The sequence below is a fragment of the Thermobia domestica genome, chromosome 12 (assembly GCF_964235325.1).
Source record: "Thermobia domestica chromosome 12, izTheDome1.hap1.1, whole genome shotgun sequence".
Taxonomy (NCBI): Eukaryota; Metazoa; Arthropoda; class Insecta; order Zygentoma; family Lepismatidae; genus Thermobia; species Thermobia domestica.
The window spans coordinates 212,224,825-212,248,379 of NC_137465.1; the positions used below are offsets into that span (position 1 = coordinate 212,224,825).

General features: G+C 38.0%; 1 protein-coding gene across 1 annotated transcript in view; it reads left to right on the forward strand.

Moving 5' to 3' along the window:
* Window positions 1–23,555, forward strand: part of LOC145667027 (serine/threonine-protein kinase 32B) — a 736,066-nt gene that overhangs the window by 487,503 nt on the left and 225,008 nt on the right. The window contains exon 3 of the mRNA XM_081734719.1: window positions 8,041–8,206. Within this exon, the coding sequence (XP_081590845.1) occupies window positions 8,041–8,206 (166 nt within the window). The remainder of the gene's footprint in view (window positions 1–8,040; window positions 8,207–23,555) is intronic.

Consider the following 23,555-nt stretch of genomic DNA (forward strand, 5'->3'; position numbering starts at 1 on the left):
CTGTACACTTTTATAATTTGCCTATGAATGCTAGCAGGTGTAGTGTTTTTGGCTCACAGGAACCGCACCACTAAGCTCACTCAGTTTTTCAGACGAGTGATCATTTTTAATGGCCGCTTCTTGGATATACTGACCAGAATCCGAAGTCTTTAAAACCTGCACCAAGACAGACATGTTATTAATCTACAAATAAATTTCCGATAAGTTAGAGTAAATAACGTAAAGTTTTATGCTTTGTAATACTTTTTCGATCATACCTCGTAGTTCAAAAGTGTGGCTCATTTGCTTTGGCACAGGAAAGAATTCGTGTGTGTACTTTTGTCTAACAATAAGACGTGTGAGACATAGGAAACCTTCAGATTCCTTAGCCATCGAATTAAGTTCCTTAGAGATATCTCGGTCCCGCTCTGAACTCAAGCAAATACCTGTGGCTCAGTGGTAGAGCGTTCACCTCCGGTGCTTGGGGTCCCTGGTTCGATCCCAGCTCGCGCCGTGTGGACTGTGTGGTGGACAAACATCGTGCTCGTGGGTTTTCTCGGGGTTCTCCCGTTTCCTCCCACTATCTTCATTCCACCATTTCATTCATTTCTCATCATCACCGTCTCCTTTAGCCTAACCGGCATAACCGTGTTTGTATTCGATTTCCTTTATGTACGCGAAGATAAGCGAAACATTTCAATATGCCTGCCTCATCCTTTTAACATAATGCACAATAAAGATATACATAGGGATCTATTCTTTTATATAGGATACCTAAAAAATGCATGGAACTTGATGAATTACCTCATTACGCAACAGTATGTAATCACTGGTTGGACGACGTGTTTTCCTCTGCTATATTAGACATACCAGAAACTTGAAATTTGAATTATATGATATGGTATCCAGGCACGTAGCCAGGATTTCATAAAGGGGAGGGGGTCCGTACATGAATTACTGTGCTCATCAGACCAGGGGCTCGATCATTCTAAACTATTTTACTGGCAACATATATTGGTTGATTTAGTCAGGATTTCAAAATGCGAGGGGAGGGAGTGTCGTAACGTGAAATACTGTGGTTATCACACCAGAAACTCGATCAATCTAAACTATTTTACTGACATATAGTGGTTTGGTAGGACAATAAATGAGGATCTGTTAGTAAGTATTTTAATAACAACTATGAAGAAATCTCGAATAAAAGAATATAAAAAAATATTGAAAAAGATTTTACAATATTTACACTCCTTCCTTTGATCATAACAATTTTCCTTCAAATATAACAATTTTCCTTTAATTATGACCTCAACTATTATAAAAAGTACATATCCAATAATATATTGTAAAGTATTTTGCAATATCTGTCTTTCTTTCTCAGTTGAATCAAATGTTAACAGATATTTCTTTCCACATAACTTTTTTGTTTCCATTATTAAGTAAACTACTGCCTGTTCCAAATGAGAGGTTAAAGGAGCAGTAGAAAACTGTTCCGGAAATAACATGTTTGATACTGCAGAGAATCTATGACGAAAAATTATGATTAAAAATATCCACACTGTTACAAAACTGCACTATGCTTTCGAAAGCTTGAAATATCCCTGACTAGTAGCAGAAATTCTGAGAATTCCGTAACTTTTGTAGGAATTTCAAATTCCCTGACTTTTCCAGCATATCCCGCTCATTGACTACCATATATTGCAAATAATAGAAATCTCCTCATAAGAGTAACCAAAAGCTTACTGTAGCTTTTTATTTTTAACGCTGATTCTTCTTTATCTCGTTTGTTTTTTGTTTCGTCCTTCCTTATTTTTTTTTTCATTTCTGGCTTCGAAGAGGGTGTCTGGACCCTCCGGACCTTTACCTTGGCTACGTGCTTGTGGTATCCCAAAGTTAGAATTGTTCACAGAGAGATTAATTACTTTAACGATTGACATCAGATCAAAGAAAAATCAAAGAAATACGTTAAAACGTTTGAGGAAATGTTGACAATGGATAATCTCTGAGAGATGGTAATCATTGCAGCAGCTGAATTAGGTTCCAAAATGTTGAAGATAATTTAAAGAAACAAGCTGAAACGTTTGAGGAAGTGTTGAGAGTGGGTAATCTCTGAGAGGAGACAAATGTTGCAACAGTTGCAGTGGATACTCAAACGTTGAAGAAATTTAAAAAAAAAAAAAAAGTTTCCGAAAGTTGATAGAAGTGTTGATAATAATGAATAATCTCCCGGATATAATATTAATTGCAACAGCTGCAGTGAATACTATCATGGTGAAAAAAACATTCAAATAAAGAAAATATAAGTTTTGATTAACGACAGCGGGGAATTCAAAGAAATACAAATCTGTCGGTTAATTTGTTAAGAATGGTCGTTGGCATGTTTTTTTTTTCATTAATCCATTAATCCATTTTTTTTTTTTTTAGTTTTCTCGTTCGAAAATTTATTTAAGGGGAAGTCTAGAGCAAAATTTATTCTGGAATAATACCTAAACTCCTCCCTTCTGAATGTAAGTTCTGAACCTGGAGTCTGCTCGTGACAGAAGACATATCTGTAAAACGTAGTTCTATCGCTAACTAAGGGACGAAATTTTGCCTCATATTGATTCTTGTATACAACAATTAGTACAGTCAGTGACAAGAGTTCTTTCCGTTTGGTAAAATTTTATTTTGGGTATAACGGTGGTATGGCTGGAACGTAAAAGAAAATTATATTATTTTTAATTTACTGAAAACTGTCCTCAAATTGTCCTTTCATTCTGGTTATTTACAAAACTAATTTCATGAAACGGAAAAAAAAACTTTTACTCATGACAGTACATTAGGTAATTTTTTCCCTCAGTTTTAAAGCGATAAAGCTCTTTTTTTCTCTTTTACTGATTTGTGATTTCCCTTACGAACCGCCTTTGTTGAAGTCTATTAAATATACGTAGTGAAACATACAATATACTTCCAGAAGAGTAGGCTGATCTTTCCCTTCAGAGATTTTATATTCTCCTTTCTGCTCGATGAAAATGTATGAATTCTCTAGTTTCCATTCGTTGCTCACTTTTTAGTGCACAATATTATTCAAACTTGTGTCAGAAATGCCAGATTATTATAGAAATAACGAAATATTGCTGGCAAAATGTGCTATAGACATCCACTTTGCTGAGACTACCTATTTCTCCCTGCAACAGACAAAAACAGAATTACCATAAAAAGAAAAAGAATCTTATGTAAAATAAGAAATAACCTGAAATAGACAAAGACAACATGTATAGACTTCGGCAAACAGTATTATAAATTTTCTACTTTCTTCTCTGGAAGTAGAAGATGGTGGTTATTCCTCTATGACGTCATAACACAGTTAGATCAACGTTAAATGAATGGCATTTACGCTGCCTTCCATTAGCGTATTAAAAGTCGTTTGTTGAGTTAATGGTTCAAGTCCAGAAATGACACAACAAAACGAGTTTTCCTGCCACGTTAGCGTCTTTTTTTTAACGGATATTTTCATCGTTTATAAATAGCTTTGGCTTTCATTTTCCCATATCTGCTAAAGCTCTAAGTTAAGTTAATGAAAGCACTTCTCTCGAGAGCAGAAGCGAAATTCGTAGGCGGAACGTAAATTGCCTACACTTTACATGCGCTTTATCCTAAAATGTATGCAAACGAACATTGCATGCCTGCAGAACACTTTACTGACTCTATGGATACTTCCAACTAGTAGAATGCCCTCATAAATCATGTAAAGAATTAGGGATTCTTTAAAATAGGTATAAAAATCGAAATCAGTCATTGTTTCTTTTAAAATTTACCGTTACTTTTCAACACCAAGGCTATCAGAAATGTAGATCCATTTAGTTCAATATCGGATTCGAATCACCCGTGTTCTCATAGGGAATCAAACAAAAGTTCGAGAGCAGTAACGTTTGGATCTCAGAAAATCCTTTCAGCATAATGGATATTTAGTATCCCATGTCACAATCTTCTAATTTCTTTAGGGCAGCTGAATGATTCGTATTGAAAGATTTTCGGATACAAGTCCCTTAAACTAACTTTCTGACTGACTTTTTCTTCTCAGAATCTTCCTTTCAGTCCAATCAGCCGAAAATTAATCTTAAATTTCCGTCCTTTATTTAACTTAGATAAAAAAAAAAAATACATATACAGGTTGTTTCAAAATAACACCGACAAGGTTTGGGAGGTAATTCCTGACACCAAGATAAGACAAAAAGTATAGACCAAAATAGGTGCACAAGTACTTCCCTTCGGAGTTATAGGCTGCCGAAAATACTTTTAAAAAATGAAGTTTAAAGGTCCATAGCTCCAAAACTATAGGATCTACCGTAGTGGAGTCAAGGTTTCACTTAGGAAATGGTATGTGCCTTATCTAAATATCCATATTTCAGAATCCTGCTATGCTTCTGCGACAATTTTTATAGAGGTATTTGCTGAGTACTCAAATTATATGTCCGTAGCCAAACTCTCTCTACAAAAATTGTTGAGTGAGTACCTTAGGATTCTGAAACATGTATTTTTGAATAGGGCCCATATTAGTTCCTTAGTGAAGTCTTGACCCAACTACGGTAGGTCCCATAATTTTGGAACTATGGACAATTAAAGTTCATTTGTTCATATTTTCGGCAGCCTATAACTCCAAACGGAAGCATTTGTACACCCAGATTGGTCTATACTTTTTGTCTTATCTTGGTGTCAAAAATCACCTCTCAAATGTTGTCGGTGTTGTTTTGAAACACTCTGTATATATTTTACATGATCCCTCCCTATATATATATATATATATATATATATATATATATATATATATATATATATATATATATATATATATATATATATATTACTTGATCAACAGAACTTATCGGATGTTAATCAAACTTGGCATAGACGTAGACATTGTTTAGTGTGTATATGAAATATTTTCCTGTGCACAGATATGGTTCCTGAGTTATGAACTGTCAAACTTGGGATTTTGATTTACCAATTAGTCAAATATTCCAATTAACAAGTAACAGTGTCACGTGTACACCAAGTGAGAGAGCTTGGTTTGTATGGCGTAATCTTTTCTCAATTAATAAGTGGTCTTAAGGTTTGTAGTTTTAGTAGAGAGATCAGAGTGAGACGAAAGATGCTCAATTTAATTCTGATAATCCTCAAACCACACTGCGACGGCTTCAGCCGAGTGAATGGGCGCAGTATCATCCTGATATATGGTGACAGTGCCCGAAATTAAATTTGGACCATAGGATGCCCATAGGCCATGAAAATGGCAATATATTCATAGGCTATGACGCGATCAGAAAGTGTCAGCACAGGCCCCACTGAAAACCAGGTTATTATTGCCAACAGCATGACAGAACTGTTTATATGACACTCGGATCGCACGCTTCTTTGAGTTTCGACCACGCATAACGGGGAGACAGCACCAGACATTTGACCGTTTGCAAGAAGGGCCAGCTCAGCTCTGACACCACCTTGACACTCCACTAACCAGCAGAGTTCGTGCGAGATTATAGTATTCGCGCCGAGTCGTGAAGCTTGACCTAGATCTATCGATTTCACCACCCAGTAGAACGCGAGGGTGTGTTCCAGTCGTCAACCCCCACCCATCAATTTTTTTCACTGTCGTCTCTTGAGTTATACGGAAAACATCTCCCGAGAGTACAGTGTTGTCGGATTGGCGCCAAGCTCCGTTTTGTCAATTGTTTTTTGGTGCATTATATTTTCGTTGTTACTATTCGTGTTATTGTTACCGTTTTAGAATAACTGTTACAGTGGTTGTTGTTGTGCAGTGTTATTATTGGTAATTTTTAAATGCTCTTTTAAATACTCATTTACTATCTCTTCAAAGTTTGGCAACATTGTTGGTGAATTTCAGCTGTTTGACGTTTCCCCAAGTGTGTGTTAGGGAAGCGGCTTCACGAATTGTACCGAAGTTTTCCGATATGTCGGAGCTCAAGCAAAATATTGCTATGATTGGTTTAGAGCCCAAGCTTCACGACTGGGCGCGAGTACTATAGTTCTTACCTTTTTCTTCTATTTTGAAGTTCACCTCTGCTGACGCAATCTGCCGATTACTACCGAAAACTAAACAAAACGTCTTCACTCATCGTGTGCAGCTGTCCAATGTAGTATAGCGTCGTTGCCAGACGCCTCCTAAATCCTTTCATGACACTGATGCATATTTTTGCCTATTACACCTTTGGATTTTTACCGCTGTTTTATCAAGAAATGTCTTATAGGGTGCATGACCCAAAACTAGCCACTTCAACCGCAACAACTACCGTGTTTATTGACTGCTTTCGTATTGCATTTCGTGACAATGATTCAAACAACCTATCTCCAGATATTTCTCGTGCACGATTATGCGTATACTCGATTTCTGAACAGTATTTTATCTACAACTCTCGTACTTCTTAATAGAGAAATGACTTGATTTCGTTTCACTGTTAAACTACAGTAAACTTCCAAACTATTGGAATTCAATATTCAAACTGGAAGTGCTGGATCTATCCTTTCGGTTACAATACCGGGATAAAGTCAGAGATGGAACTTGTTCTTGAGGTGCTGAATTCAAGGTTTTGTAATATGACTTCAGGATCGCCAAGAATAAAATCTATTGAAAGCGGAAGTGATGGTAGATTTCTAACACTTCCTTTTCTACTAGAAGAATAACATTGAGAATCCTGGGTCCATATCGAAAACCCTTTTTTATCTATCACTTTTTTTGCTCTATTACTTGTCAACAGATAGATTAACGGACATAACTGCATAAAAACTTCACTTACTTACGTATAGCATTGTTTAGAATTATAATAATAGAATATAAGGTGCCTCATTTCCTGCACAGAAAAATTGCCCTTGCTAATCAATAGAGCAACCAATATTATGCTTTATTATTTTTTTTCCAAATTATGCTTTATTGTTAATTTCAATAATTGTTTTACATTAGTTGTGTATAATGTAAAATATTTACTATACATTAAATAATCTAAATATCTTGATCTGTTTATTAATATTTTACGCAAGCAATTTCTTTCAAATTTAATGAACTTTCTACTTAATGCACTGTAAAGAGATATGCTTTGCTAGAGTCAGTTTTTTTTTTTTTTTTTTTTTTTTTTTGTCACTTGTGTGCGCCTTAGAGGTGCATATATACAGAAAAGGAAAGTAAAAGATGCTACCAAAAAGTACAGAAAGTGTTCAAGTTCAAGAGGTGGAGTTCTTGTGTACTATTCATTGTTGGTGGAAGATTTTTTCTTTTCCTTTTTTCTTTCCTCCACATCAAAGGATTACATCGAAATAAAAATAAGCTTTTCATTGTTGCATTGTTATGTTTGCAATAATTTTGCATTGCAAATATTGGTTTTAAAAATATTAATAGTATATGTTAAACTTGCAGTTAAATAGAATTTTCCAAGAATTATGCTACATATTTTAAATTATGTTTTATGCTTTATTATATTTTTAAAAGTAGTTTCTTTTGGACCCTTAGACAACCACAACCATTTTCGAGGTACCAACTATATGTGTAAATTACTATTATGCTTTTTATGCTTTTGGGTTGCTCTACTAATCAGTAAATCTGTTACTGAGAACTAAAAAAAATTCTTGCATGAAATGTGGTATAGCAGAAGTCGCAAAGAAAAGCTCATTGTTGCCAGCACATGTGATGGGAAACTACATATTTCACTAGTCGTGATAGGAATACATTGTGATCCTAGCTACATTGTATTGTATTTTTCTCGTTAATACGTTGATACAGTGCTCTGGGCAGCAAAGAAGAAAAGAAAAAAATTTATATTCTTCTCTCGACAGAAACCAAACAAGTTCTGAATGCGTAACGGAGAACAAAGAAACATATAATGATAAAAAAAGAAAAAAATACTTTTTTCCCTTGTATCTTTCATTTCGGTATCTCACTGTTTATTCATGGCAGGTTGAAGTCTTTCGAAGATACTTCTGTTTCCAATATTTTGTTGTGTTTTTTCTCTACTATCTTTTCTTTTTTCTTTATGGCCTAGTTTTTTTTTCTGAAATCCTTTCTTTTCGTTCTTTCAGGTGTGCATTGTAATGAAAAAGGACTCGAAGCAAATGTATGCTATGAAGTACATGAACAAAAGCCAGTGTATGGAGCGAGATGCTTTGAAGAACGTTCTACGGGAAGTGGAAATTCTAACATCTTTAGAACACCCGTTTCTCGTTAATTTGTGGTTCTCGTTCCAAGGTAAGAATTCTTTTCTTTCTTTCGTTTTTCTTTTCTTTTTTTCGTCGTGTTGTTTGTTACTTTCGATCGAATATAAGTGTGGCCGCTTATTGAGCGCAATGTGGGACAGCCAATCCGATTCAGAAGAGATACCAAGGAGATAGACCTGTTCTATTCACTACATATTGAAAGTAGTCAGTATGCGATCGAGGAAGAGGATTGTTGTTGCTTGTAAAGCCACACGATAAACGAAACCGCGCTAAGAACAATAAATTGTTACTTACTGCATGCACTCACACATGGTTTGTGTGTCTTGTGCTGGAATTTAGTTTTATAAACACTTCACAATTCAGCCGATGGAAGGCTCCCTAAGTATCAACAAGGATACTAGTAGTTTTAAATATACAGGGTGTTCATTTACTATGTAGTCAAAATCCACTGGTGAAATCCTCACACGTAAACAATTAAAAAGTCCATATGAACATAGGGCAAAAAACACGTTGTTTCAGTTACGAGATGCCAAAATCGAGAAAATTGTAACTTTGAGGCTGCCTAGCTCGAAAACTATGAGCGATATCAAATGCGGTTAAAGAAATATTAGAGGAATCAGTACACTGTATATCTAAATAACTATGTTTTGGAGTTGGGTTGAACCGGCGCACATGGTTTTAGAGAGAGAGGTGAAAGAGCGGAGCCTATACTGCAGCTCCCTCTATAAATTCCATTGCGCCGATACGTTCTAACTCTGAAATATGGTTATTTAGATAGACAGTGTACTAGGTCCTCTAATATTTCTTTAACCGCATGTGGTATATTTCATAGTTTCGAGCTAGATAGCTTCAAAGTTACAATTTTCTCGATTTAGGCATCTCGTAACTTTGAAACAAAGCGTTTCTCGCCCTGTGTTCATATGGAACTTTTTTTATTGTTTAGGTGTGAGGATTTCACCAGTGAATTTTGGCTACATAATAAATGAACATCCTGTATAAATTGTATTTTTTTTTTTAATGAGAAGCAGAGGTTCCAGGATGCTAGTATTAGTATTTGGATAAATGAGATATTCTGAAATAATCTTGATATTGACTAGTACGCTTTACGTTATATATACTCTAAATTCATATGTTACAAATGTCGCCAGTCAATATCCAATACCAGGGGCTGCTAAATATGCGATTCGAACTGGCATTGGTCGCTGGAAGTGTGACGTCACGCGGAAGAGAGGAAATCGCGTCTTCTGCTTTTAGCATATACTTTTTGTATACTCCGAGCATATTCTAACTTCATTTGATTGTTGAAACTACATAGAAACAAAAATATTACTAATGCTAACTCTACAAATACGTAGGATAAATTGCTATATATTATAATAAATTTATATTAATGTTATCATTCACTCATTGTTATTGTTTTATGAATATTGATAGGAAATGTTAGTGATAATTCTAATTGCAGCCCTCACAAGTCACAGAACCCTTAACGCATTGATTGTTTTTCCTTACACTGTGTTTCTTCGTTGTTTGGGCTTTATGTTTTTAGGTTGAGATTGCTGAAATAAATGTTCTTGCTTTTACATGTGTTTCTACTATATTTTGGGTTTAGTTCGCGGAAAATATGCCCAAACAAAATTCGTAAGCGCGAGTGCCAGGAGGCTAATAACTGCAAGTCTCATTAAAGGATCTGAACCAGAACCGACTAAGCACGAACCTGAATGAAGGTTGTGAGCCCAAGCAAAAATGAGTACAAGCCCTACTAACGTTTGTGAGCTCGAGTCCCACTGAGTGTTGAAGTCTGAGCCCTAGTAAGCGCTTGCCCGAAAGAGATCAGAGAGCACGAGCTCCAAGGAACCAAGTTAGTGCAAGCCTCATTGAAAGATATGAGCCCGGGGCCAAATAAGCATGAGCTTTAAAGAGAATAATGAGCACGAGCCCTCTAAAGGTAATGAACTCGAGCCCATATTACTGAAAACCGCGCTGGTGCCAGTGAGCTTGAGTTATATTGATGGTAGTGAGATCGAGCCCAGCTGACGGAAGTGAGTCGACACAAGTGAGCACGAGTCCAATCCGAATCCAAGCAACTGCGTGACCGAAGGAGACTAGAGAGCGCGAGTTCCAAGGAGCCTAGTGAGTTCGAACCTCATTAAATAATGTGAGTCCTAGACCAAGGAAGCGCAAGCCTCAACGAGAATAAATAGCGCGAACACCACTGAAAATATAGAACCCAAGCCCACATTAATACACACTGGTGTCAGTGAGTTTGAGCCCCATTGATGAATGAGCTCGAGCCCAGTTGACGGAAGATAGCACGCGCTAGTAAGCAAGAGTCTAATTAAGATTAGTGACCCCGAACCTAACTAATCGCGTGCTCGCTCGAAATAGATTAGGGTGCGCGATCTCCAAGGAGTCTAGTGACAGTGAGCCTCACTGAAGGATGTGAGACCGAGACCGAGTAAACGCGAGCCTCATTGAAGGATATGAGCCCGAGCTTGAGTAAGAGCGAGCCTTAACGAGAATAGTGAACGCTTTCCCCACTGAAAGTAATAAACTCATTGCAAGTCCCACTGGCGTCATTGAGCACGGGGTCATTAATGGTAATGACCCTTACTCTAGTTCAAATTAGAAAGCCCGAGCTTTATTGAGTGTAGTGAGCCCTAACCCAATAAACGTCTACCTCAATGAAATTAAAATGAAATGAAATGAACTCTTTAAGTTTTACGTCCCACGTTATGCCGGTTAGGCTAAAAGAGACGGTGATTATGAGAAATGAATGAAGTGAAGAAAATGAGAGGAACCGGGAGAACCCCGAGAAACCCATAAGCACGGTGTTTGTCCACCACAAGGTCCACACAGCGCGAGCTGGGATCGAACCAGGGACCCCAAGCACCGGAGCCACTGAGCCACCGCGCCTCCACCCCCAATGAAATTAATGAGCACGAGCTCCCAGCAGTCTATTGAGTGTGATCAGGGCCGGATTTAGGGGGTTCACCGGTGCACATGCACCTCTTCGTTGTAAATATACGCTATCTAAAATGAGAAGCTAGCAGTGAAAATAGCAACGCTTTCCGAAACTTTCTGAAATTATTTTTCCGTTTGGGGCTTAAGAGAAAGCAGAGCTTTGCAAAAGCAATACATTAAGTCGATTCTCTGAAGGTTAAATATAAAGGATTCACCAAGCAAAACAATATAACATTTGTCAAGTAGGATAGAAAATATGCAACCTTCTTTAAAATAACCGCCGCCCCCCAGTTCTATGTATCAGCGTTGTCAAGGGTGAAGAATATTGTCACATGTCACTTTCAAGAGTTCCAGTGTGATTGGTTAGTTTGGTAATTATTGGTGCACCCCCGCTCAGAAAATCCTGGATCCCACCCTGAGTGTGATCCTTATTGGAGGATGAGTCCTAGTTCAAGTGAGCACGAGCCTCAACGGAAATAAGAACGCAAGCACAATTTAAGGTAACGAACACGAATCCATAAGCTGCACATGTAACCATTTTAAACGTTAAAGCGAATATTTAAATAAGAATAAACGCAATGAAAACTACATGTTGGCATACGGAAAACCTAGTTTTGAGCGAGCATTACTGGCGGAAAGGAGAGCAGCCAATCAGGCTTGTCTCGATTATATTTTGGCTTCACCGAGTTATGGGGACAAAATAGGCAAATCCTCTTTTCTAACATTTTTGCTCGTCCTACATGATCTGCATCCATGAGTCTAGTTATTTAAATTTCTTTCAAGTTCTTCAACTTCATATGTTTGAAAAATAAATTATTTTCTCTTAACCTTTTACTTCTGTTCGTTTTTAACAATTCCATGACAATTTGATATATGCAGAGAAGAAATTGCATGAGGCCGGAACTTTTTTACTTACAGGTAGCTTATGAAGTTCGTGTTGTAAGTCTGTTTCATAATCTTTCGGTAAGAAATAAATAGAATAAATATTAGCATTGTTTACATTCTGTCTGCGCGTTTACACCGACAAACTCACTGTCGTTGTACCAACAACATTTTAGGAAAAGGGTGCTATGTTATACATGGAGTATTCCTTTCTCATTTCGGACATTGAGCATTAATAATGTTATTTTCATTCATTCATTTTTGTCTCAATGATTACCCATTCTTTATAAATTTCACGCATCGACATCGCTTACTGCATTCCCTATAATGTGTTTGTTTCGTGCTCTCTTCCACGTGACGTCACGTCGCGCAAGACTTCTGGGTATTTTTTTCTCTCGATAGCATAAAATGTGCTAAAGATATGCCACATTGACTTGATCCCTAGTCTTCCGTTGCAAGCGCTGCTATCGGCTGAAGGAATTCCACTCGCTTTCTCTCGCTTAGCAACAGCTGAACCCTTATTGGCTCAACGCGTGGGTGCGTGAGGGTGTGAGCTTTAGTTCGCATTTTTGCCACGGCTCAAGACATTTTGGCAGCACAATACCTGTAATACTCTATATACATTGATCCAATACATTAAGTTACTTGGAACAGCAAATTAAGAGTCAATCTCAAAAGGATTACGGTATAACGTACCGCCAGAAGAAAACATTGTCTTTAAGTTATTGATATGGTATACATGATTACATTATCTACTTATGCTGACATTTTGGATCACTATTTGGTCAACTAATTATTATTGGGGGAGTGATATAGGCTGTTCAAAACATTCACCATGGAACAAATACTCGACCAGACTCACCTTAAGCTTTCATGTAGTTGAGCCTTTTTCAAATAGATTTTTTTTCTCCCTGAGTAATAGTATAAACTGATAGTACGAGGCGTGTCCGGAATGTAAGTACTGTTTTGAAAAAAAAAATATTAAAACAGGTTTATTCAAGCCAAATTTATTTTTACATGAAAGAGCACACCTTGAACTATTTTTCGACATAGTTTCCAGAAATGTTGAAACAGAAGTGAAAGCAGGTGACGAAGTTGTCAAAACCTTCCTGAACGAAATAACCCGCCAGTGTCCGGCAAATATGCATCGTTTCGTTTGAACGCCACTGCAGCGCTAGTGTCGGCGTTTCCGTGTATGTGCCCTGATTTCTCTGGTTCATTGCCTCTCCACTGACACCAGTACGGTTGATTGTGGTTATCTTGTGTGGAATTAAAAAAAAAACATGTAAAGTTATGGTTGTCTTCACTGGCGGGAAGTTTCTTTGAGCAAAGTTTGGACAAAGTTGGTCACTTGCTATGACAAGGGTTTGAACATTTGTGGAAACTATATCGAAAAGTAGTTTAAGACGTGCTCTTTCATAATAGCAAAATAAATTTAGTTGAACAAACCTGTTTTAGTATTGTTTTTTTTTTTTTTCGAAACGGTAGTTACTTTCCGGATATGTTTCGTATTTACGTTACTTGCTACTGATATATTTACGTTACTTGCTGCTGATATATTTACGTTACTTGCTTCTGATATATTTACGTTACTTGCTGCTGATATATTTACGTTACTTGCTGCTGATATATTTACGTTACTTGCTTCTGATATATTTACGCTACTTGCTACCGATATATTTACGTTACTTGCTACTTATATATTTACGTTACTTGCTACCGATATATTTACGTTACTTGCTACTAATATATTTATGTTACTTGCTACCGATATATTTACGTTACTTGCTACTGATATATTTACGTTACTTGCTACTGATATATTTACGTTAATTGCTACTGATATATTTACGTTACTTGCTACTGATATATTTTGCAGCAGAAGTGTGATTGTAATAAGTGAGAATAGCGTGTTTATTAACTCGACTGTGTTATTATTTCGCGTTAGAATGGAGTATATTTAAACAATAGAAATACGGGAGAAATACATTTACGCGGGCTAGATAAAAATAAATAAATAAAGCTTGACTTGTTCATTTCTTTAACTACAGGCGTAACAGGAAGTACGTTTATGAAGACAAAATTGTTCCATGTGAAGACAGTATTAAAATTTATACCAATCATTAGCACTGCGATAGTACTGTTTTTTGCTACAAGCACAACGTTAGTGCTTCTGCGTACATGAAGTTATTATCAAATTAAAGTGGCTACTCATGCTTTATGACAAGTCAAAATCTCCACTTTTATGAATAAGCATCAAGAAGACCAAAAGAGTTGTCAACTGTTAGTGTTACGTTAGTGGTTTGTTATGTCCTACAAATACATTGTTAGTGCTCTTCCGTACGATAATTTTTAGCAAATTAAATCAGTGGTTCTGGTTTCACTTCAAGCCAAAATCTCCATTTCTAAAAGTGAGCTTTGCGGGAAATGAAAGTCAATCGTTAGTGTTGTGTTAGTGCTACTGAGTGATGCACGCACAGCGTTAGTGCTCTTATGTACGAAAATTTATTAACATATCAAAGTGGCGATTCTGGCTTGCTGCCAAGCCAAAATCGTTACTTTTACAAATAAGCTCTGTTGATAAAGAAATAAGTGTCAGCCGTTAGTGCTGGTGATATTGCTATTTAGTGCTACAAGCAAATCATTAGTGCTTCTACGTACAGGAAGTTGTAAAGTTAAAATGGCGATACGGGGTTGACGTGAAGCCAAAATTGTCACTTTTATAAATAAGTAAGAAAGAGACCAAAAGAGGTGTCAATCATTAGTACTACGTTAGTGTTGGTTAGTGCTAGAATCACAATGTTAATACTCTTACGTACGGAACAGGACCGTAAATTGTGGGAGGGCAACTGCCCCCCAGAGAAGCTCTCCGTCGTTCGAGGGGACCCATTTTAAGACAAAATTTTCTTACTCCATGTATGATACGAACATGAAATTATAAATGAAGCATCAAACAAGTTCACTACATTATATAAACAAAACAACACACAAAAGGTAAATAAAACAAAAATGAGTCATGGCTCCATTTCAGTAAAAATTGTCTACTATTAGAGGTAATATTTATTCGTATGGCTTTGAAATTTTTCAATATTGTCCCCTTAATTAATTTGTCATGTATGGAACGGGCCCAGGGGCGTAACTCAGGTCCCGCAGTCCTTGCCGTACGAGAGGGTCCACAGGCTGCGGGAGCCCATAAAGAGTAAGAGAAAGATGAAGCCCAAGAATTAGAAAAACAACTTTTCTAGGGGTTCAAATACCCTCCCCCCAGAAAAAATCAAAGTTACAGCGCTGGTACGGAAGGTTACTTAGAAATTAAAGTAGCGATACTTGCATGACGTCAAGCTAAAATTGGCACTTTACCAATAAGTTTTACCGAAAACGAAAACATTGTCAATAATTAGCATTACGCTGGTGCTGGTTAGTACCAGAAGCACAATGTTTATGCTTCTAAGTGCAGAAAGCTATTCACTAAACTATAACACGCCAAATTTAAAACTCATTTTTTTCTTGATGTAGTTTTACGTTCAAATTATTACTAATCTTCTACACTAGGAAAGTATTTTCACTATAGTCTTTCTAAAGAAACATCTACGACACATTTCCAAAAGAAAAGAAAGTCTTAGCTATGTAGTCGTTTTACATACAGATTATTGCCATATGGAATACCTAAATAAGTTTATTCCTTGCGTTTCAGGTGTCATTTTCCTATGTGAGTGCTGTTTTATTTACTGTTACAAAAAGCTGTCTACACCGTTATATAGGGCATAGTTATTGTGTTTGCTTGAGGAAAACATTCACATTACTGATAAAAAAACAATTATTTGCATTGTGGAACATTTGGACTAAAAAGGGAAATTTTGATGTTCTATAGGGATTTTATGTTACTTCAGGTTGGCAACACTGATCGGAGAGCAAGAATATTTTTTTCCGATCTCCAAATAGACCTCGAAGTTGCTAATTGTTTATCGTTAAAACAAACACATGTCTGTTGTAATTCATTGCTAGGCCTGCCATCTACTGGAACAATACTTTTTTGTCTTTTCTGCCAGTAAGGTGCTGCCACCTAAGGATAAATAGAAGAACTAAGTCTTGGTTTGCATCCACTAACAAATTTCAGCATCTCTCGGATTAATACGACTCTTAATAATGGATACGTTTTCCTGACATCCACATAGATGTCACTGGTATGCAAGGTGTAAAGACCTAGTGCGTACGTCATTTAAATTTTGATATGCAAATGACGTATCAGAATTTTTGCATATCAAAATGGAAATTATATGTAAATTTGTAACCGCATATATATTATATCAAATAATTTAAATATTTTAATCATGATCATTAAATGTAAAAAGCCAACAATACTCATATTCTTTGTATGGATTCATATTAATTTCGTGGGAATAGATGGAAGAACTTCAAGTACTAAGTTTTTTTTTTCTGGAGAACGTTTCTAAATTTTCAACCTAAAGTTCAGCGAACTCATAGCCTCCAGCGGAACACCCACATACAGCAGCTGAGAGAGTACAACTGTTTCCAGCTTACTACAATTTTCAAGACCAGAGATTGGACTATTCAGAGATAGTTGTACAGAGAACTACAATTGTATGTCCAGGACTAGTGGATGAGAGATGGGTTGGCTACTCTCCCATATAGCGCCGTTCAGACGTGAACATGGCTTTTGTATCCTAGTCGCACATTGGTGTTGGTTTTTGGGAACAATAAGGTGTCAGAAACGAACTCGATGACGTATTTTAGCACCTTACCCGCGTCCCCCGCCACGGCTCAAGACGGATCTATCGTCAGCCACGGCGCGGAGTAATATGTATTTGAAAATGTGAGTTGGCTTTGGGAAATTTGATTTTATTTAAATTTGAAATGTTCTTGGATATAACCGAATATAAATTATGTTTATTTAATACGGTATGTCCCATGTCCGAAAGTATCAAGTACTCTTTTAGTACGCTTTGAAAGTACTATTTTCAGGCAGTTTCTTGAACCCGTTGAGCGGTGTTCGTCTGCAAAGATGGAAGAGGCTTTCTGCCACCAATGCATCCGGAAGACATATATAAATTTTCTCCACATAAGGTAATGACAGTCATGTATTATAATATATTTATCAAGTAAAATGTATAATATTATTAATGTAATGTTTAATTTTGCAGCATATATGTTAAATAAGCAGGGGTGAGTGTAATTAAGTTAAAGTTTGTATTGTGATTACACCCCGCTTCAGACAGGGTTTGTTTACAGATGGCACCACCTGCCACGTGAGTGCTTGATGGAAGGGGGAACGTGTATTTTTTTAATATGTTTTGTTTGTTTAATTGTTTTCGTAGTCTTCCGATGCATAACCTATGTAGTGTTGTATATCAATATTATCATTAGAGTTCAAGGTAACATGTAAACTATCTGAAACTCACCAGAGTGTGAATATAAATGATATATTAGTGCATAAAAGTGGTGACCTATTTAGGAATTCGGTAGTTACCGTAAGAGAGAGGGAACGTTGACCCATAAGAAAACCGGTAGACAAAAGGTGAGTCTATGTTTTTCTAGTTCCGGCGAGCCTAATAACTACGGTTGCCAGGGAGGTCACAGGACACTTCGGTTCTAATAGTGCGACACTTCGCTTCCCTCATGTTCAGAAGACACTTCGCTCAGAGAGACGAGACAGGACACTTCGTTCATAGTCAAAAGACACTTGACTTCGTTTAGTGACATTTTGTTTCAAGTCTTTGCTAGTGTATAGCCCCTACGATGAAATGTGTATCATCATAATTAGATAGCAACAGGGGAAATATCTCTTATATATGACCCCATCGGGAGTGTGATTTTTTTTAAGTAACTTTCTTTGGTTACATTTCCGTACATATAGTTAGGGGTGTTATTTACACACCACATCCAACTATTGAGTGAGAACATGTACGTACTCAGAAGAGATTATTAACGTGTGTTGGTGGACTCACAGTGTGGCGCACCTTTACAATGAGCACACTTCCAACCAATTTGTTTTTTGTTAATATACAGCGATGTTAGTCAATCTGTCATCGGAAGAAACATTTATTTTTCGTTTAACCTGTGCATCTCAATTTAGTGCACCATGAACAGTGTTTTTTTTAACCTGTAACATTTAAATAGTGGGACTTTTGCACCACAGAACACAAAGTCCAGTAAGGTGTGACGAGCCAATGTCACCTTTACTGTGATCGTGATGACAGTTACTCTCTACAACTAAGAGAGAGATGCCAATGCAGAGATCTACGGAGGCAGCGTGATCTTCAAGACCGAACGTCGGAAAAATCCGTACTATGTGGGAAAATGTACGTCACGCATATACGGAAGAATGCGTGCGGACTGAAAACACCAGACAGCAGTGAAGACTGGAATCCATGAGGACATTTTCCATGAAGACAACTAACTTAACACGCGTGGACTAGAACTGTTGATATGAGTAAATCCAGTAGCTACTGCGAAATAAGTATCATTTTTTTAACGTGTACAGTGTTTTTGTGAAAAGTTGTGTACAAAGTTTCATTCCGCCGAGGATCTATTAAATCGTTATCAAAATTACTTTTACGTCCGATTTATACTGGAATCCCTGTATGTATCCTGAAGGGTCACTTGCTGCTTGGTAAGTACAAAATATATAAAATGTTTTGTAACTTCTGTTTTTTCAGGTGGACGTCGTCCGGCGGCTTCACTAAACTTAACTGGAAATAGTACTCCTTGGTAATGTGTATTCTGTTGGTGTCATTAGACTCAGTCTCATGTCACATGAGCCGCTACTATTTGTGTAGTCCATGAGTCACTTCGAGAGCGTATAATCAGGGTAGGACACATGAACTATGAGACCTGTGTAGATCTCAAAATCGGAACTTTCTTTTAAATTCTAAAAGTAGCATAGATCTACATAGGAGCATTTTGGATTATTCTATCTAATTGAATTTTGTTATTAAAGAGTCTCATCAATTTTTTTATTATTCAGTATCTACCGCAACTAAAAAGTTCATAGTTCATGGGACCCACGATGACAGACAGTCTTCCCTGGTGTGACGTAAGACTGCTGTCAAATGAAGAGAGAGAGACATACCTCACCATCACTGGTACGCCTTCCTCTTCTCTCTACAGAGCCTCAGCCTAATTTGCTTTTTGACACCTCATGTCATATGCAAATTTCAGCACATTGTGCTTTAGAGGTCATTTTACATTTGGCACCCGAGCCTGAGGCTCACTCGTCAATTCACAACGTGGCGCCCGAGCTTTAGGGGCTAAGCATACGCTAGTAGCGTAAGCCGAAAAGGGTACCTACCTTTATACACCAACAGAAGTACAAGGGTAGAGCAGTAACTTTCATTATTTTTTTTATTATTATCTCTTATGCCGCGTGAAAGTTTGAAACACAGTCCCCTTGGTATCCATGAACCTTGTTGCAGTGTGTTATATTTGTTTTTGAAAGTGTGTTTATTATGAGTAAAAATTGTGTCATGTGTATTTGCATAAAGTTAGGGGGGAAAGATTTTGTGTTTAATAACCAATAGGCAAATTAGAGTTTTGTTTTGTTTTTGATTAAATGCCGGTAACGAGAGCTCAGAAGCGTAAGATGGAAGAGGAATTTAGATCAGATGAATACGCTCAGCGTATTGAGCTGGATGCAGATATAGCTAGCAATAATGTTACCGTCAATATCAGAGATAATGCAAATGAGATAGAAAGTGCACATAGCGTAACAGGCGTTGAAAGAATCACTGAAGAAGTAGCAGGTTCAGGAACCGGTGACAGTCACCTACGTTCCGGTGACGTCACTGAGAAAGAAAACAGTGACCCAGCTGATGGACAGTGTGGCCAACCTGTCCAGGAAAACACAGCTGAGGCAACAGACAGGGAAAGCGAAGTAGTACCTACCGGAAGTCAAGTCGCAGAGATCGGAAGTGGGCAGTTCGGAGCTCATTTCGTCACGGCTGTAGACTTATCCAGACTTTTGAACGGGTTTCTGGAATCTATTTCAGCGAAAGTTGAGTCGGCTGATGAAAGACTAGAGAAATCATTTACGGCGAAAATAGATTCTTTTGTAGTAGAGAATAATAAGAAATTTGAACAATTGAACGAGTCAATTGCTTCTGTCAATCGCAGACTTGACACCTCCAACTTGGAGCTGCAGACACAGCTCGTGTGTACAAGTCAAACGATACAGGCTTCATTAGAGCAAGTTAGTGATAGGGTACAGTCTAATGAAGTCTCGATTGCATCCTGTAGTAGTGAGATCCGCAAAGTTGAACAGTCAGTGAAAGATGCTCAAAGTTCACTGACTGTTCAAATCAGCGATGTAGAGAATCGATCTAAGGATCTCGGTGATAGGATAGGCGACCTCTCCACCAAACAAACGGACATAGATCAGGCAGTAGAGAGCATGCACTTGAGAATGGAGAGAGTCGACCGTAGCATAGAGGACATTGTAGGCAGTCAGGCCGAAATTAGAGCTGAACTTCAGACAGTGCAAAGTGAATTTGCACTGAGATCTGAATCCACAGCACAGCCCGAATTAAGGACCTCCGAGACGAAATGTCTCGTGAGATACAAAAGGTGAAACAGAGTTCACGACTCGAGATAGAGACGCTACTAACTGCACGAGACGGGTTGTCGTCTCGTTCAAGTGAGAACGAGACACAACAAACTGAGGAGAGAGTAGTCGTCGACAGTGGTCCCAGCACGAGCTATTTGTTAGCCCCGCCTGTACTGTTGTCGAGTAATAGTAGGGAACCTGTGCCATCAACATCGCGTGTGGGAGGACACGGAAGCGTTCACACAGTTCAAAGTAGTGGCGAAGCTGCCCAACTTGCCACTGCAATGAACTCGTTCTTGCACAGAGACCTGAAACTACCGACATACAATGGGAATGAGGACGAATCAGCTACTCATAATTATCTAGTAGATTTAGATAATTATTTTGAATTAACTGGAGTAGCGCCAGAACACAGACTGAGCTTCTTAACACGCTCGTTAAGAGGAATTAGTTTGCAATGGTACAAAGTGATGCAACACAAGATCACCAATTATGCTAGTTTCCTTGGGGAATTTAAGAAAAACTACTTAAGCTCCGATCGTCTAGCATCCTTGCGTGCAACCCTGCTAATGAGTCATTATGACCCCCGAATTTTCAGACAGCCGAGTGAGTACCTTCTCACTCAGCTGCAGAGAAATGCAGTTTTGGACCCTCCCTTGTCCGAACAAAATCTTTTGAAGTTACTACCGAGACAGCTCCCTCAGTGGATATGTAGGTGTTTGATTAGTGCGAAGCCACAAAGCATTTCAGAGCTGCTTGCGTTAGTAAATGAAGTACAGTTAACGCACAGGGAGAACGGTAATCACCAGCAGCGACGAAACATAAATATGATAGAAGTGACAGAAAACAATCAATCTGCAGGGGGGAACTTCAAACGTAATACGAGACGTAACAGAGCACAGCAGGGGCCGTATACTAGAAATAGTAGGGGCAGGCTAGAACGGTCTAATGAGAATAGTGAGCCTAGTAGTAATCCTCGAAATGAATCCCGACAGAATCGGTTCAGAGGTAATGGAACTAGTTCGTACCGAGGTACAAGAGGTAGCAACAGAGGCAATAGAAATAGGTCTAACCACCAGATGAGAAACAGTAGAGATGAACAAATACAAGTTCTTGAAGTGTACGATACACGAGACGAGACTCGGGCAAGTACTTCGAGACAAGTACAGTCCGACAACAATGGGCGTGTCCTGAATGCTTCTCGTAACTGAGGACATTCGGCACACATTTGGAATCCCATTAGCGTGGAATCTCAGGATAGCGATTACACACCAATGAGGTTGAATGATGTAACTGAATGTGTGCTGGAAATTTCAAGTAATGAAATAGATGAAAATGAGACATTGGTCAAGGAAGTAAATGTAAATGCTAGTGACAATTGTAATCAGTGCCAGGAAATTATTGAGAAAAATCATTTTAAGGAAAATTTAGTTAATTTTGATACAAATAGTGAGAAATTAGAATTGAGATTGAGAAATGGAAATGTAATACTGTTGAATCGAACTGAATATGATCAAGCGAATGCTATTTTTGATAATTTATTAGATACTAGTGAAGACCTAGTTGTTAGAAATAACGTGATAACTTTACCTGAAATTGAAGTTATCGTGTTCGCTCAGCCGGTACTTGGCTTGTTGGACTCAGGTTCGAGTATCAACGCGATCAGTAGTGAATTGTGGCAAACAGTGCAAAATAGTAACCCCAGACCTGCGTTCCTTAGAACGAATAATATGAAAGTAACGTCAGCATTCGGAAGTAGTGTGGCTAAGATTCTTGGTCAAATTTTATTGCAAGTAACGATCAATGGAGAAGAGTTTGAAACTGTGTCATTAGTAGTGCAAGGGTTGAATAGAAAGTTGATTCTTGGTTCTCAGTTCTTTGCTGAGACTGACGCTGTGTTAGACTATGGGAGAGGGTTGTTCAGTTTGAAGAAGCCAGTAGAAGTAGATGTAAGTTTCAAAGACGTCGAAATATCAAATGATGATCTAGTGCTAAGAAATATTGAGGAGATTTTTAGTTTTGACGATCTCGAAGGCGGAGATCCAAGTAACGGTTATTCACTTGTAAGAGGTAGACAAGTTGGCGCTCATGAGATGGGTTCGGAGATAGGGAAGAATAGGCTAATTGAGAGCAACCCACCCGTAAAGTCGCAGGTTAGAGGATACCCGACGCCCACAGAGTTGGCCAGAACCGTGTTTTCACCAGAAGAGTGGACATGTTTTCAAACACGCGCGAGTGAGCGTGATATTAAAGAGCACGTAGATGGCTACACTGATCTCACTGATTTTCAGAGAGCAGAACTCACCTCCCTCCTCATAAGACATAAACAGCTGTTTGATGAGAAACCCGGTTGCATTAGAGGTTATGAACATGAGATACATCTAACCGACACAAAACCGATTCGTTCGAAAATGTTCCCGTTTGCACATTGTTATCAGAATCAGGTCAGGAATGAGATTAATCGTTTTCTAGCATGGGGAATAGTGAAAAAGGCTGCCACACCTTATAGCAATTCAGTAGTAGTAGTACCGAAGAAGAATGGGAAGTTACGCCTATGTATCGACGGGCGCCCTCTTTCCCGGGTCACTTTGGCAGAAACGGACCAACCAATCCCCGCCATTGATGTTTTACAAGAGTTGAGCGACAAAAATATTTTTTCAGTTTTCGATGCAGTCGATTTTTTTTTCAAGTACGTGTAAAAGAGAAATTTCAGAAGTATCTTGGATTTGTGCACGAAGGCATTTCGTATTGCTTCGTCAGATTACCATTTGGTACGAAGACGTCTCTGTCTTCCTGTATAAGGGCACTTGATTTAGTTCTAGATGATGTAAAGAGCTTTTGTCAAACGTACGTAGATGACCTAGCGGTAGGCTCGTACAATTTTACACAGCATTTAGACCATCTAGACCAAGTTTTCACTAGGCTGGAAACTGGCGGAATAACGCTCAGATTAAAGAAATGTGTTTTTGCACGCACA